This window comes from Martes martes (genome assembly GCF_963455335.1).
Source record: "Martes martes genome assembly, chromosome: 2".
NCBI classification, from domain to species: Eukaryota; Metazoa; Chordata; class Mammalia; order Carnivora; family Mustelidae; genus Martes; species Martes martes.
The window spans coordinates 149,895,488-149,912,505 of record NC_137889.1 but is presented as its reverse complement, the minus strand read 5'-3'; the positions used below and the strand labels follow the sequence as shown (position 1 = coordinate 149,912,505).

General features: G+C 35.8%; 1 protein-coding gene across 7 annotated transcripts in view; it reads right to left on the bottom strand.

Moving 5' to 3' along the window:
* The window catches only part of CPEB2 (cytoplasmic polyadenylation element binding protein 2), a gene marked incomplete at its 5' end in the record, with an annotated part of 70,194 nt that overhangs the window by 2,273 nt on the left and 50,903 nt on the right, over positions 1-17,018 (bottom strand). For all 7 annotated transcript variants that reach the window (XM_080797521.1, XM_080797524.1, XM_080797526.1 and 4 more), the window contains 6 exons: positions 1-1,726; positions 6,482-6,663; positions 9,180-9,294; positions 9,570-9,688; positions 14,307-14,396; positions 15,781-15,951. The exon at positions 1-1,726 is cut by the window's left edge and continues 2,273 nt beyond it. In XM_080797521.1, coding sequence (XP_080653647.1) covers positions 1,499-1,726; positions 6,482-6,663; positions 9,180-9,294; positions 9,570-9,688; positions 14,307-14,396; positions 15,781-15,951 — 905 coding nt within the window. In that variant the 3' untranslated portion in view covers positions 1-1,498. The remainder of the gene's footprint in view (positions 1,727-6,481; positions 6,664-9,179; positions 9,295-9,569; positions 9,689-14,306; positions 14,397-15,780; positions 15,952-17,018) is intronic.

Below are 17,018 nucleotides of genomic sequence, written 5' to 3'. Positions count from 1 at the left end.
CCAAAATTCCTTCATCAAAATCTAAAAAAAAAAGCAATTCTTAACCGTTAAGAACAATGTTCCATGCAACAGTGACCCCAGTTTAGACAGAAGACCCCAATATACATAGGTCAAACACATAAGCAAGTTTAAGCCAGATTTCACCATTGTCTTTAAGGTAAAATTGAATTTTATGCAACTAGCCATCTGTATATTTCCCCATCTCCATTTTGACTTTACTTAGGTTTACTAAAGTTTTGCATTCTTCTATAAAGTTCATTTGTTTAGATATGGGTTTCCTGTGGGTCTTACATTTGGTGACTGGTTAGCAGTGTGCTGGCCATCTTTGGTTTATAAAGGATGTCTTAACCGTGAACTATCAAAGGGGCTAAAATCAACCTTCTTTAAAATTCTAGTATTTTTCTTTTACTCAATCTTTTATCTATACTATATCACTGCACATTAATTAGAACCGCACATCACAAAATTGCACAGGGATTACAAATATTACATCCAGTCTGCATAAAATCGAATTCCACTACCGACCAGATCACAAAATGGCTGCACTCTCTAATCTAAAACTAATTTGCATATTGTACACATGTAGGACAAATTTTTTAACTTGAAGTCACAATAATGCATGCAAGTTTGCTTTTTTTAAACAAATTTTATAATTTGTTCATGCTACCTAGATTCAAGAGAGCTTTTTTGAACATTTGCAATACCTCACCTCGTTAGTTAATAATTCTAGTGCATGCATAAGGTGTATACAGGTAAGTAAACATGCATTTTTTTTCACATTCTAAAACTATGGCAGTTTAGGCCATATTGTGCTGCCTGCATTTTATCTGCAATGCAGTGTGTCTCTAACGTTTTCAATCCCGTATTAATAGGTGGCATTTACACATAACACCTATATAGCAGCAAAGCTAATACAGCTTGTGATTAAAAATGTTTAAAAATAGCTAATAAATCAGATTATCTTGAGGTATTATTTCTTGCAAGTCAAAATGGAGAGCAAAAAAATCAACCCTAATTTTTAGTTTATGTATACACTGAAAATAGCAACAATAAAAATAAGCATTTGTAGCAGACATATTCCATCTTCACTATTATTTTGCTACCTTTGGTAAATTACTGGGGCAGATCTTGAAGTTAAAAACCCACGTTTAGAAATAAGTGCACGCTTCACCCACTATATAGCAGCAGACTGTTTGCCCCTACGCAAAACATTCTCATATCTAATTTTAACTTTACATATAAAAATAACTTGGAGAAAATACAAAAAAACATTTTATTTTAACATGAAAATATCACAAAAATTAGTAAGCCTGAGATGTAGGGTTTTGGTGAAAAACAAGAGGCTTGTAGTGTTTTGGCTGCTGATAAAGATGCATGTATTGGTAGCTGGGGTGAAAGCAGAAGAATGCACTTATTTCTTCCGCATGTCGCGTCTTCAGACACAGTAAGCCACATGCACCCTTTCTTTCCTTGTTACACAGAGGCCGGTATGCTATTCTTAGTTCCAGCGGAAGTGGATCTGACGTGGGCGATCAGCACCTTCCTTTACCAATGGCTTATGGAACTCACGTCCTGCACGAGAGTGGATATTTGCCCAACAAAACTCACAGTAATACTGCAGGCAAGTGACATTGGCACAGAAAAAGGGAGCAAATTTTCCACCACAGCGTGCGCCCTGGCATTCATCACACATCTGGTCATCTAGCACATATGGCTTTACCTCCACCTGGAAAGAGAGAGGAAAAAAGTCTCCCATTAAGTTTGCTTCAGAAATCATTTTAGTAAATTTAAAAATGTTAAGGGTGTTCTCAAGGAAAGGACCAGCATTAAACACCGAGAAAGTAGCAGTTTCCCAGGGAAATAGCTTTACCATGTAGTAGGTTAAAAACCAAAAACAAAAGCAAAAACAAAAACCAACAACAAAGTCATTCTCTTCTGGCACTAATCATCTTTTTCTAAGATGTTTCATGTTCATAAGTGATCATGTGATTAAACGAGTACTTAGTTTTAGTTTGGTAATTTTATTTTATTTTGATATGTTTTCTTCCAAGGACTATAAACTGAGTGGTATTTACTGTATTTTTCAAAGGCAGAAAATACTTCTAAAAACTATACATCTAACTGATTTATAAAACATTCTACCTTTACCTTCTGTGAAGTAACATCTTTAAAACACCTGTGTTAATATTTTGGAAGCAGGGTGATTGTGAGTAAAAAAGAGAAGGGCATGGAAGACAAATGGTTTTTACACCTTTTCCCCTTCATTCCAGTAGCACCTGAGAGAGATGGCCTAACCCCAAACAACCACTGATTGTGTACCTGCTTGTAACTACTTGGTGCACACACACCAGAACTGTGGATAATCTTATTAAAGGTGTATCTAGACTTCTGTGAATTTATGAGATACAAAGTCAAAGAGGCCCACTGAGAAGGCCTGACTCAGAAGACCTCAGACCTCAGTCAGCTCCGAGGGCTAAGCCTTTTAAACCTCAGGTTCCAGGTTTGTAAAGTGAGAAGAATCCTAGAATCTGCTTCACAGCGCTGTGAGGATTAGATTATGCAGGTAAAAGCATTTAAGGCAGTGCTTGGTACACAGCAGAGACTCTAAGCCAGTACTGCCTACTAATAATAACTACAAATGGAGGGCTACTACCTTTGTCTGACTTAATGTGCCAGGCAGCCTAAGACCTTAGGCTTTCCTGAGGAGAGGAGGGAAAACTGAGTGTTTAAAGGGTTTGGTTAGAGATAAAGAAGTGTTTGTCAAAGGTAAAAAAATAACAAGCCAACAATTTCTATTCTGAATGTATTAACACTTGCACGTGTGCAGAAAAAGCGCATATAAGGGTATTTTCTGAAGCATTATTTGTCACAAGAGCAACAACGAATAGGGAAAAACCTAAAAGGTGATGAAAAGGACTATAACACAAACATCTGATAGAAAGGTAATGAAATTAAGTTGTTGTTTATATTTGTATTTCACTGATTAGGGCTGGATAAACATTCTATGTACATTGAACATTTTGCTTTTCTGAGTAGTCTGTATCTTTTGCATATTTTCCCAATGGAGGTTTTTTTTTTTTTTTTTGAAGTGAATCCTCTTTGCCTGTTAAGGATTTTTAACCTTTTTTCCATTGGCCTTTGATTTTTTAAAAGATCTTTGACACTCAGTCTAAAATTTTTATGCTCAATCTTTATTTTTTAATTTTTTTCTATTATGGATCCTATCTTGACTGCCAGTCTGCTATTTCTGATTCATTATCTTCATTATAATATTATGCAACTAAAACTAACTATACACACACACACGTATATATAACTATATAATATTGTTATAATAATATATAATAACTATAATCAAAGAAATTACCAAAGAATATCTCAAAGTGGCATGAGAATTACTGAATTTCATTTTACTAGATGATAATCAAAATGAGCACAGGGAAAGTGTCTGCTCAATACTTAGTAAGAGGATCTACTAGCACAAAGCAGAAACTATCTGAATAAATGTGGTATATTTACATATGTTTTCTTGATTATATCTCTTGTCTCTACTGTAATTAAAGACAGGGTCTGTGTGGTTTACTTCATTTCCATAACACCTCATAAAATTCTTGGTGCTTAGGAGTTACTGAATGTAAAACTGCTGAATAAAATTTCAAAATGCAATGATTTCAATTATTTGTATTTCAAACTTCTAGATATTATTTTATGAAGCTAATCTACCTTCAAAATCACAGACTTTAAAGATAGCAAACTGGATTTTAAACTTATGATTTTAGAGTATTCTGATTATTTCTGATTAATAACCTCTAAAAATGAGCTCTTGTATGTGTGAAAAGGTGTTGGGAGTTTCATCAATTCTGTGCCTATTCTTATTTTCCATTATGATGCCCCTGCCTATTTCACTTCAGAGAACTTATCTGTAATACTCTGTTGCCTGATTCACAACTAATGAAATAATTCATATTTAATTATCCAACTTGAACTTCAACACAACTCCCTTCAGTAAGTACCAGAAGGCACAGTGAGTAATATTACTCATGGAGTAACATACAAAATTACAATGAATTACACTTTTGTGGTGATGGTGTTTCCCAGCTTTTGGGGAGATAGGAATTAAACCTCAAAGAGCTCATGAGCCAAAAGATCAAGCTGAATGAACAATTTCAATCCTCCCCAAATCTCTGGGTTATCAGTTATAAATTTAAAATTAATCAGTTGTTATGGTTTAATAACTACATTCACACTAGAGACATGAAAGGTATAAAGATCAATTGTGTGTGTGTGTGTGTGTGCGCGCGCGCGCGTGTGCACGAGCAAGCTCAAATTCTTTAATTCTTTTTCTTTTTTTTTTTTTTTAAAGATTTTAAGTAATCTCTACACCCAACATGGGGTTCAAACTCAAAACCCCAAGATCAAGAGTCGCATTCTCAACTGAACCAGCCAGACATCTCTCAAATTATTTCAAATATAGTTCAAAATATACCTTAAGGAGCGCATATCTTAAAAATTAAACTTTTCTCTCAGGCATTGTAATGCCTTTTTAAGAAGGCATGCATGTGTTTCTCAATTCACTTGCTCTGCATCTGAATTGCTCTTTAGGAATCCATACTCTGCCCCAAATAATTGGTCCTTCACTATCATTTTGGAAACAAGAATGAGGCAGGACACTGCAAGGATGTTTTTCCTGTGCTCCTGCATGCTAAATAACTATGATTATATACAATGTAGGTAACCTCCTGGGTTGACGGATCACTTCTTTGCAAAAGTCAGGGTTAGACTAGATACATGGTCTCAATCATAGCTGCACATTAGAATCACCTGATAGCTTTACAAATTTCATCTGCCCCTGACCAATTATAACAAAATCTCTGGGGTCGGGGGATGGGGGAACCCAGCCGTCAAGATTTTTCTGAATTCCCAGGTGACTTTATTCTGCAGCTGAGGGTGAAAACCACTGGATTACAGGAACTCCAGTTCAACAAATTTTCCTGCATGGTGTAATTAAAGCAGACACCTTCCACTTAGAGACTGTGTGTGTGTGTGTTGCAACAGTTTAAGTAACAATGCAAAAAAATCACTCTGCTTGTATGAACTGAACCTATGCTGTACTTTTTGTTTTGTTTTGTTTTCTATATAGGATGGCTTGGTAATTAAACTGATGACTACTTTTAGAGTCCACAGTTAGTCAATCCATACTCCTAAACCAGCTCCACTGCCTCCAAAATAGTCTTTTAATATATACAGACAGCCTCAGAGAAGAAACTTCAAGAACCTGTTATACTGGGAAAATAAATACTCAAGTTATATCTATTAATTTGGATATACAAAAAGTTAAATTACCTCTAATTCTTAGCATATCTCATCTGTAATATAATGCAAACATGATTATTTTAAAATACTGCTTAGCTGTATATATGCACTATGAGCAAATTTTAGTATGAAAAGGATTTGCAATTGAACAACTGAGTTTGGGTCACTCCTTTTCCCTATTTTCAATGGTAATCAGTACTAGGAATTATTCAATGGGGTGGCTTTTAGTTAACAAATATTCATAGGACTTCCTAGAAAGTTCTTATTGTGATAACCTATACAATGCAACTAAAGAGTAAATGTTTCAAAGTTTAGGATAATTATTTTGTGTGTTTAATTTTTTTGTATATTTATTATTTTGTATACTTAGGGAAATATACAGTGTATTTTTATTTTAAATTTAATGATAAAAGATAAAAACACTTAAATAACCGTGCCAAACTTTAAATGCTTCTACATACGAGAATTCATTTAATCCTCAAAACAATTGTGAAAAAGATACTATTATTGCTTTTCATTTGATAAATGGGGAAAAAGAGGCATACTGAGGGTTAATTTCTTGAGGATTACAGAGCATGTGGTGGACATAGCATCCTGGGTGTGCTGGCTCCAGGGTACAGGCTCCCGCTGAGCAGGGAGCCTGATGAGGGGCTCAATCCCAGGACCTGGGATCATGACCTAAGCTAAAGACAGACACTTAACGGACTGAGCCACCCAGGTACACCCAGAGTACAACTCTTAATACAAGCCCTGCCTCTATGGTTAGAAAGGTGTTAAGACCTTATTGGTGGATTTTTAAAAAAACAACAACAACCAAAAACCCCACAACCTGATGTGCTCTTACAATGACATTTAAATTTTGTATACTGTATCTAAAGTTCAAAGTATGGGGAACGACACTGGGCTATTTGCTCAGTGGGGAACCTTCCTCTCCCTCTGCCTGCTCCTCTCTCTCTGACAAATAAATAAATAAAATCTTTAAAAAAGGTTCAAAGTGTGTTCAATAATTTTACATTTCAGTGGTATTTTGATATAATACTCTTTAACTCTAAGATTTAAAGATGTATAAAAAAATAAAGTATTTGAATTTGTCAACTTGGTAGGGTAGTAAGCTCTGGATCAGCACCTTATTATAGGATGTTAAATGCTTTCCCAATATGCAACTTACGCGTTTATCAATATCCCCATGCTGAAGCTGAACAAACCGAGCACTGATGGCAGCAATATAGCTCTGCTGATTGGAGAAAGCAACTCGACCAGCACCTTTTGGGTATTTTAGCTCAGGATCTGTATCAATTCCTGCATAACAAACTCCACCATACAGCCGGTCCATGATCATAGCAAGTTCCACTTGAAAAGGAAAAGAAATTCAACATCAAATGTGAGAGAACACAGTAAATCAACAGTTTTTAAATAACTTTTTTTAAAAGGGAAAGTCAATAGGATAAATAGTTTTATGCTGTTTTCTAAATCCAACCCTTTCACCTGCATATTGGACCCAATTTGCTCTCACTACAGAATTACTTGGCAATTCTCCTCTCTCCTTTATCATCAGTTTTTCCCTCTACACTGGATCATTCCCAATCTTAAAAAACAAAACAAAACAAAAAACCCAAAACAAAACTCTTAATTCTGTTTTTCTCCCTCTCAGTGACTGCTTACTTTCTATATTCTTCCTTTATAGCCTAATTGTTAAATTTTTTTTCTTCTACTACCTCATCCTTCTCTTCCCATTCCTTGTTCAACCTTTATAACTAGACTTTCATCCCTTGACTCCATGTTAATTGCTCATGCCACTGTCAAGTACAATGGTCAATCTACCTGGAAGCAGCACGGAACATAGTTAACGTCTACTTTCTGCATCTGGCTTTCAGGACACATTTTTCTACTAATTTTCATCCAACTTCACAATTCCTTAGTCTTCCTTGCTGGTTCCTCTTCAACTCTTTGACTTTTTGATGTCAGAATACTCTAAGTTTCAGTTAGTGGATTTTTCAGTTGTGGATTTTTCTTTATACTTGTGGGCTATGGTGACTTTATCCCATGTCATGGCTTTAAATACCATCTATCTGTCTTCATGTCCTAAATTCCTGTCTCCAGCCTCGGCCTCTTCTCTGGACTCTGAGGTCATCGATGCAACCACCAGGAGATGGTCAACTGGAGTTGTTGTCCTGGACAACTCATACTGACATTTAATAGACCTTCACCACCTAGTTTGAAATGACACTCCTGATCTTCCACCATTCCATTAAATCTGCTCCAATGAGTTTTTGCTAACTCAGTTGGTAAGCAATAGGAAAAGATAAAGTTCCTAAGATTCTTGGCTTCAATCCTTTCTATTTTCTGTTTTCCCCACTACACATGCAATCCTATGAACCTGATTTTCTAGACCTATCTAAAATCCAATCTCCTCACCTCCATCAACTAACATCCTGTTCCAAACTCTCATTATTTTTCATCTGGATCATGGCAATAGCCTTAAAACTCTTTGCTTCTGATTTACTGCCGAAACAGTAGCAAGGCCCCTCAGAATTTATTTTCAAAACAGTAGCAAGAGTAATTCTTAGATATCAGATATAAATGGCATAACTAAAATTTCTACTTAGGAGCTCAAAATGGTACCACAAACTTGCTTTCAAAATCAAGACCACAATCTCTCTTCTCCAGTGTTCTTTATCACAGTAGAAGGTGTGACTATCTACATAGTGGCTTAAGACTGAAGGCTGAGATTCAGCCTTTGAGGTTACCTCATAAATTGTCTGGGACATGGGTTTACTTTGCTCTCTCACCACTGCTACCTCCAATCTAAGTTCATGTTATCTTTCTCCTTTCCTGCAAGAATGGGCTCCTAAAATGGTCTACTCATATCTACTCTCAACCCAGCTGCCCCCACAATATGTCATTAGCTACAGTTATCTAAAACTCTTCATTGGTTTCCCCTTGCTCTGAGGATAAATACTGAATTAGCTTATCAGACAGATTTGTATGGTCTGACCCCTATTCACTTTTTCTATGCCTTTTTGTGTCTCTCTCCTCACTTCTTATAACCCTAGTCAGCCACTCTGGATTTCTTTAAGTTCCTCCAATGCCCTCTGCTTCCCTCGACTAAAGATCTTTGAATACGCTCTTCCCTTTGTCCGAAAACACACTCCTCACAACCCTCCTGCCACCTCAACTCTATTCCTTCTGCTGTGTCAGCTCAAATGCAAGTATTTCTAAATATCAGACTACACCACATTCCCATGATGTTCTTCTACTCTCTATAGTCTTTCTTTGTAGCAGTTATATTCTGTAAGTATTTACACGTGTGAATGGTTCTTTTAACATGTATGTCCTATACTGACTGGAAAATGATGTTCTCAGTGGTGGAAGGCACTAACACACTTCACAGGGCACAGGGAATCATAAAGCATGCTTGGACAGTGGGCATACAGGTCTGTAATTATGTTCCTGGATGACATTTCTGGTAAATCTCTGGTTTCTCATTATTGATCAACAGAAGTTTATTACTTATCAAAGCACTATTAAAAAAAAAACAAAACGTACTTCTTCAAATATCAGAATCAACCAACATAAAATAAACAGACCCAAAATTCTTTTTAGAAGTCAGAAGTATTTGGATTCTTCTTATAGAGTCTGCTTGGAGTTAATTATTCATATTGATAGATGAGTGTCTACTTCTCCACTTACTTGACAATTTTAAGAATACTTCTCAGAATTCTGTAGCAAACAGCTGTTGGAGCATAAAGAATCTGCCCTTTGCCCACCCAATAGTGCCATGTACATAACAGCTCTGAAAAGTTTACTGAATTCATTCATATTTAATTTTTTTTAAAAGAAGCAACATTTGTTAACATTCTACTTACCAGCCCTTAATGGCCTAGGAACACCCCCAACAAAAATTGTTTTTCGAGGATCCAAAGGCTGAGAACCATCCATCACAAAATCACTATCACTTAAGTTCCAAGGACGGATCTGAACCTAGGAAGAAAATCACATCACTGTAATTGGTCTTATTCTCTTGACAGCTTATGCTACTTTGTGCCAGTTAACAGCGATCCTTTTATTTTTCAAAATTTTGTATAGCTGGATTTGAAAATTAATTATTTTTTTAAGCTAGATACTATAAGTTATCAGGATTTTTAAAAACTGAACTCTTAACATGGTATTTTAACTTTTTTATCATTAATTACTTCAAGCCAGTTTTTGGAAAACTCGCATTTGTAGCCTAAACTTCACATATAGCATTTACTTACTGGTTTGTCCTTAATGGTGGGGCTGGAAACACACAGATAGAGTTTTCCATCTTCTTCAATACAAGCATCAATTAGTGCTTGAACTGAGCTCTCTTCTTGAAAGAGAAGGAATGCATAGCCTGTAATAACCATTAAAAATGAGGCAATATTGCAAAGGAAGTGATTTCACCCCAAATTTCAATACTATTTAGAAAACACATGCTTTTGCAAAAGAAAAAAAAATTAACTATCAGAGAGAACCAGAATTATTAGACTTTCTATAGGCGAGGACAATATCCTATGGAATACATACAAAAACAGATACTCATTAATTAGCTATCTTACATAGAGTGCTTTCTATCCAGTGCTGTGCTAAAAGCTTTACATAAATTATTTCATTTGATTCCCACAGCAAGTCTCTAAGACATTATTCCCATTTTATAGAAGAAAAACCTGAGGTATCCAGCAGTTAATGACTTGCCCCAAGTCAGTCACATGAGCAAGCAGTTGGTGGAGTAATTTCAAACCCAGGAGAGCCCCCAAGGTCTCCCAAGATACTGTCTTATTCAAGAACTTGGCAGGACTAACCCCTTGATTATATTAGAAGTAGAAGGTTTCTAAAGAGGCCCTCAGGGTAAGACATGTTCTGGTGCACAGTCTGGGCTAGAGCACACTTGGAAAGGCCCAAGAATTTCCATCAGGAAGGGGAAATAACCACAGTCAGCATGTCAACTTCAAAATTGTACTAAGAAAACTACCTTAAGGAGGCTGGATCAAAATGGATCCTCCAGGGTGGGTCAGGACCTTAAAATCAAACTCTCTACTGGGATAAACCATGGAACATTTCCTTTCAAGTAGTCTGGAGACTATGTTTGGACTTTGGACCCAAGCTCTTGCTTATTAGATACCTGTACCTTTGGGAAATATGCCCTTCCTCCTCTCTTTGTGATAAGAGATTGTCATTCTCCAAGCAGAACAGACTTCATTATAAAAAGAAGGTATCAAAATTTATACTGGAAGTTCACCATTACATGATCATTCCTAGAAGCTGATAATTAACTGACCAAAAAACACCCCTTTCTTTGATGAGATTTCTATGCAAACAAACCTAGAGAACTGTAATCTGGTTCTAATATGAGGAAGTCACCAAGCAGGTCATGCACATCTATCTATTCCATTAGACAACGGTAAATGTGAGATCATGTTTTATACAGAAATCAAAACACATAGCTTTATTGCCAACAATGGCTGTAATTGCCACAAAGGTCTGATGTGACACAAAAGTGCTTCATTTTAAAATTATAATTCCTGATTGCATAAATAAGCCATCAAATCAACCTATGCAACAGAAATTTTCTAAGGTATGATTAAGCAAGATTAAAAAAACACATTGCAGACATTTCCAACTGCTAGAAATAATTTAAATATGCTTGAAAAAATAAAAAAAATGAAAGCTGGTTTTAAGTGAAGGCTTTAATTTTGACACAAGTTAAAGATTTGTGAGCTGTAACTGTTATGTAATAACTGAGAGGATATAAGACCAATTTACAAAATATTTTAAATTCAGCATATTTAATGTTATTTGTGATATTAATTTTTGATATTAATGTTTTAATTTTGGTTAGTTTTAAAGTGATACATTACATTCAATACTTTTTTTTTTTTAAGAGAAAGAGAGAGAGAGAAAGCATGAGGAGGAGGGTGGTGGGAGGGATAAGCAGGCTCCCACTGATAAGCAGGCTCAGCCACTGAGCAGGGAGCCTGACATAGGGCTTGCATCCCAGGATCCAGAGATCATGACCTGAGGCGAAGGCAGACGCTTAACCAATTGAGCCACCCAGGCACCTCTACATTCAATACTCCTACTATTACTTAATGATTTCTGTGATTATTAGGTAAGAAATGTTTGTATCACAAAACTAATTAAGCAACATGGCAGGTAAATTATGATCTAGCTAAGGCAAACCACTAAATATTAAAATACTCTTACCACTAACATACTGTATAGCAAACTAATACTCACATAGGGTGAACCTCATTCACTGTAAAAGAAACATATGTACACATGTGGCTCCATCTTCAAGGGCTCATGTCGCTGCCTTAATTACAAGGCAGCTTCACTAACTGGATGCTTTCTGTACCAGTGTTTCCAAACCATGGAAGATGAATTACAACAATGTCAAAACTGCTTAAAAGGACAAGGTTTGGAAACACTGGTCTTTGGCAATGACAATTAACTATAATTGTACCCCAAACTACGATTTGCCAGTGCCGCTTTATTCAGGTCTTTTTGTTTTTAGTTTGAGAAAATAAACTAACCATCACCACAAAAACCACAATGACAACAATAATGGCAATAACAGCAACAAAGACAGCAACTATTCTGTTTGATTAAATTTGTGCCAACACATCTTCCTAGGCTTAGAGTCCATCATCCTGTTACATGAACAAGAGGCTCAGGCAAAAAATGTGTACCTATCTCCACACAAACCGATTCTCATTCCTTTCTAAAACTGTATTTCAGTTCCTCCCTGGAACTCTGTTCGACTCCTTTATGTCTATCTGGATTACAGAATACCTTCAGATTTCATTTAGAACTTCTCAGTGAAGCCTTCCCCCCCTACTTCAGGTAAAAGGAGCTTCTATTCTATAGTATTTATAGGTGTTTTTATCATGTGTTAGTCAGTTATTATACTGTGCATTACCAAGAGTACAAAGATGAGTAAATGCAGAGTATTACAGACTATGGGAAGGATTGGATTTTAGCAAAATCATCATGGATTTATAGAGTTGTAAAAATGTAACACTGTAGCTGTGACAAGGGCTATGAGAGAGTGGAACAGTGCCAGGAGAGCCGACAATAGGAGTATGTGAACCATTAGGTGCATCCTGAAAGTATCCTGTGAGCAGCCAATGTTTGAACTGAGACAAATGAGGGTATGTGGATGAAGACACATCAGAAGGGCCGTAGGGTGAGTGAGAATACCATACAAAAAAGCCCTAAGGCAGGAGAGAGCATAGCCGGTTTTTGGAACCAGAAGTGAGCAAGAAGTAATAGGGGCAGAAGAAACCAGAGAGGTAGGGAGGTTGGGCAGGGCAAACCCATTTTTACCTTTATTCTAACTGAAAGAAACCATTGAAGGGTTTTAAGCAGATGGTCAAGAGATAGCAGTATCAGATGAGTTTTCAGAGAGATTACTCTGCCTGTACTATGGGAGAAAAACTGGAGAGAGGCAGAGGTATGGACAGACTAGTCACATTTCTGAAGTGGACCAGGATACTGGTAACTTAGGCAGGAATATTAGAAACTAAGTGACATTTTTACTGAACATTCAAAAACTTTACAAGAGGCTAACAGAGTGAAGCAACAGACAACAGATTAAAACTCAGTTTAAAACTCAGCAACAAATTAAAGCTCAACAACAGATTAAAACTCAGATGAACAAATGAATGTCTACATCTATATGGAGCTTATTTTCTCTCTAAACTAAGTATCAGGACATCCAAGACCAGTAAACTCCAAATTTGGGTGAAAATTTAGAGTACATGAAGAAAGGTCCATAGCTTTAATCAGACTTTCATAGAGATCTGGGATTCAGAATCCCTGCTCAAAAGATGTTCTTGAGTCCATAAATCTAAGATCTAAAGGTATAAAACAGAAACCACTGGGTTATTCCATTTCTCTAAAATCTACATGAACTGGTAATGGAGGTACTACAATTCTCAGTGACAAATAAGTGAGATATCCCATATAATTCATTATCAGAAATCTTTAATTAGTTTTTGTATACCAATAACTATTCTAACACGTTTCCCTTCCCAGAGCCCAAATCAGACCATTTAATAGATCTATTGGAGTCTTTTTTCTAGGTTTGAAAATTTGCTCATCCATGAGAATAATAGGGTTTTTGTTTTTCTAAAATTTTATTTCAATGATGATCAAAGAAAAGCTTTAGTTTTTCAACCTCCCCCTTTTTATTCTCTTCAGAGAATCTGCCATTAGCAACCTGACTGGATTCACGTTTAATTCTTTCCACTCACCTCCCCTGCTCATTGTGGGCAAGGGGAACTTACCTCCTCTCCCCACTAATGGTGGCCTTGCTTTTGGTCAGATGAATGATAGTGATTTGTTACTCTTGTGATATGGTGACAAGTCATAGTGGGTATCCTAGCAGTGAGTTACTAGCACAAAGAGGTATCTTCTTCACACCTGATCTCTCTATATAATGGGGTTTAGACCAGTCACTTTCTCCTCTAGCTAAATTTACCCACAAAGTAAATATTGCTCTGTTGTTATCTGTTATTGTTTGGAACACTTATGTAAATCTGGCAATATTTATACTATTCATGCATTTACATTTTTCTCTCACTTCAAATAGATCTTAATTTCACTGCATAGAGGGATACTTTTTTTACATGTCGGTACCCAAGTTACTTAGAAGGATGCTTCAAACAGAAAACAAAACCTCAAAACATTCATTGATTTGAGTGTTTGAAATCACTGTCAAACCATTATAGAGAAAGCACAGCTAGTGTCTAATGGCTCCTGACTGGGTTAAAGTGAAACTATGATAGCCCTCAGGTCCATTCTTTTCATTTGACACGTTACCAGCCTTCACAAATTACTCTATTAGTTTTTATACAAAGGTGTGATGATATGCAATTCTAAAAGAAAAGAAAACAGAAAGTAATTGGTATTGTCTTATTTGCTCTCATAAAACTGATTCTCTAGAAAATATTAACAATAAAAACTCTTACCTTTTGGTGGAAAATAGGACTTGCTTTCTGCTTTATGAGGCCAATCTACTACCAAAGGCCCAAATCTTCTGAAGCTAGCAGTTATTTCATCTTAAAAAAGTACAACAATACACATTAGGAATTAGTTTTAATAGTTCATTAAAAAAACCCATATTTTATAAGTTAAAGATTTAATATTTAACAGTACCAAGTACTCTAAGATAAACATGAAAATTGAAAACACGTCTAATATCCTTACTGACAGAATATATGAAATAGATATTTTAGTCAAAAGAAATTAATAAATTTAAGTAGCACGCTGACCAGAGCAATCAATTCAGTGTGAGTTTTAAAATTTTATCTAACGTTGTGTAGATACTGAAGGACTGATAGTATATCAAATCATAAATATTACTGGCTTGAAAAACATGCAAATATTATCTCAAGTTAAACAGAGATGATTACTGCTTGATAAGTAAAATCTCATAGGGAAAGAACAGGTCTGTTAGAACAAGACATGTAGAATTATCATACTCATTAACGTCTGACACATACCAGGTAGCTTCACTGAAACAAATACAGATCAAATACAATGATATGCTCTAGGTTATTTCCTCATATGAAAACCTTATTAAACTAACTAACACTTAGGACAGGTTTCTGGATATTTGAATAATTTAAAAATTTCTCAAAGTGTAGCAAAATCCTCTTAGCTGTGAATAAGAGTGGCAGATTTCCCACAACTGTACAAACATTAGACAGTTTCGTATTTTTAATCTTTACCTTGAATTATTTTCTTTTGTTATTATTACAAATGATGATTTGTACATCTGTTCAGCTTTTGGATAACCTGAATTTCCTGTTTATGTTCTGTTTCCATTACCCTTTTGGGCTTTATTACCTCTTTCTCACCTATTTCTAACAGCCTATTTATCCTCAAGGAAATTAAACTTCTGACTGTCATGCACTGCAGGCATTTTATTTTGTGTATTATGGTAATATGAAAGATTTTAAGTTTTATTAGAAAAACTTTCTGTATGATAATCTTATTTACAAAAAATACAATAACGATATGCATTTTAACATATAAAGAAAAAATTGTTTGGGCGCCTGGGTGGCTCAGTGGGTTAAAGCCTCTGCCTTCAGCTCAGGTCATGATCCCAGGGTCCTGGGATCGAGTCCCACATCGGGCTCTCTGCTCAGCAGCGAGCCTGCCTCCCTTCCTCTCTCTCTGCCTGCCTCTCTGCCTACCTGTGATCTCTGTCTGTCAAATTAAATAAAATCTTAAAAAAAAAAAGAAAGAAAGAAAGAAAATTTTTTAACTGTTTAATTACCTATTTCATATTTCAACAGGTGACAAAATATTTGGACAGAGATGGATATCCATCCTGACTGAAAATCTCAAGGTAAAAAATTCCATACCCCCATTCACATTATATTTTAGGGTTTTTTTTTGTTTGTTTGGTTTGGTTTTAAGCTCAAATCATCACCCTACCTTCATCAATATCTGGAGGAAGACCACCAACAAAAACTTTTCGAGAGAAGCGTTCTATTCGTTCTCCATTTTGATGAGCTGAGTAACATGTGGGTGAATTTAAAACACCAACTTGATCATTATGACCATCATCAAGCAGACCATCATCTATTGGAAAGAGGGAAGAACGACCTAAAATATAAGAACAAATATAACTTGAATCTCAGGTATAATGATAAAGTTGGGCATTAAAACAGCAATGACAAATTCAAAGGTTTAAAACATGAAGATGACACAGGCATAAAAAAATAAGGGAAATTCAGATAGTTTAAGGTTTTAATTACTGGGATTCAAAAGAGAAGCAGTCTGAAGAATGACTTAGAAATAAATGTAGTCATATGACAACAATTATACTGTAAACAAACACTGGATCATTTCAATGTTTTATGGAAAGCTGTAAGAATCTGATGTATGGGGACAGTTTAAACTGGATGTGTAACAGGAGAAACCTTTGAGAAATTGGTGGCAAAAGGGAAATGGCACAGACTAAATAGATAAAAGCACATAATAAAAAGCCACTTGCAGACCACAGTTAAGTAAGGACAAAGGCAACAAATAAGACTTGCATATAAGGCTTTGAATTAATTGATTACACATGCAGATAGGGTGTCTTCAAATGTGCAAAACAGAAAAAGGCATCCCCCTCTAGGACTTTGGTCCCCATCTGAGCTCACCCTTCAAGGGTGCAACCCTTTGTCCAGGGCACGTCCTATATAATTCTCTGCAGCAATCCTCATGCTACACTCCATGGGGATCAAAAAAATAAAATGACCTAATAAAATACAGTCCCCTGCTCTCAGAGAATGTACATTTAGAAAAGATAAGATCTATACATATAACTATGGCACCTATCCATAAGAAAGCTTTAAAGTACTTCAGAGGAAGTTTGTTGGAGGAAGGGAGTAGGCTGGCTAATAAACAGGTAATTTCTTAAATCCCCAAGTGAGACTGAATAATAATTGTGGTAAAAAGGGAAAGCTAGTGGCATTTACTCAGTGCATTAGAGAGGGTAAGATATTTCTAAATAAAAATATTTATTAGAACATGGTTTTGAGTAAATTTTCCAAGTAGAAGGAGAAACATAAGAGAAAAGAGGAAAATATGAATTTAAGAAATAGGGAGTAATCAAAATTGACTACTACATGTTGGAAATAAGGAGAGTACAAGTAATAAAACAGCTTTGAGGTTAGTCAAAATAC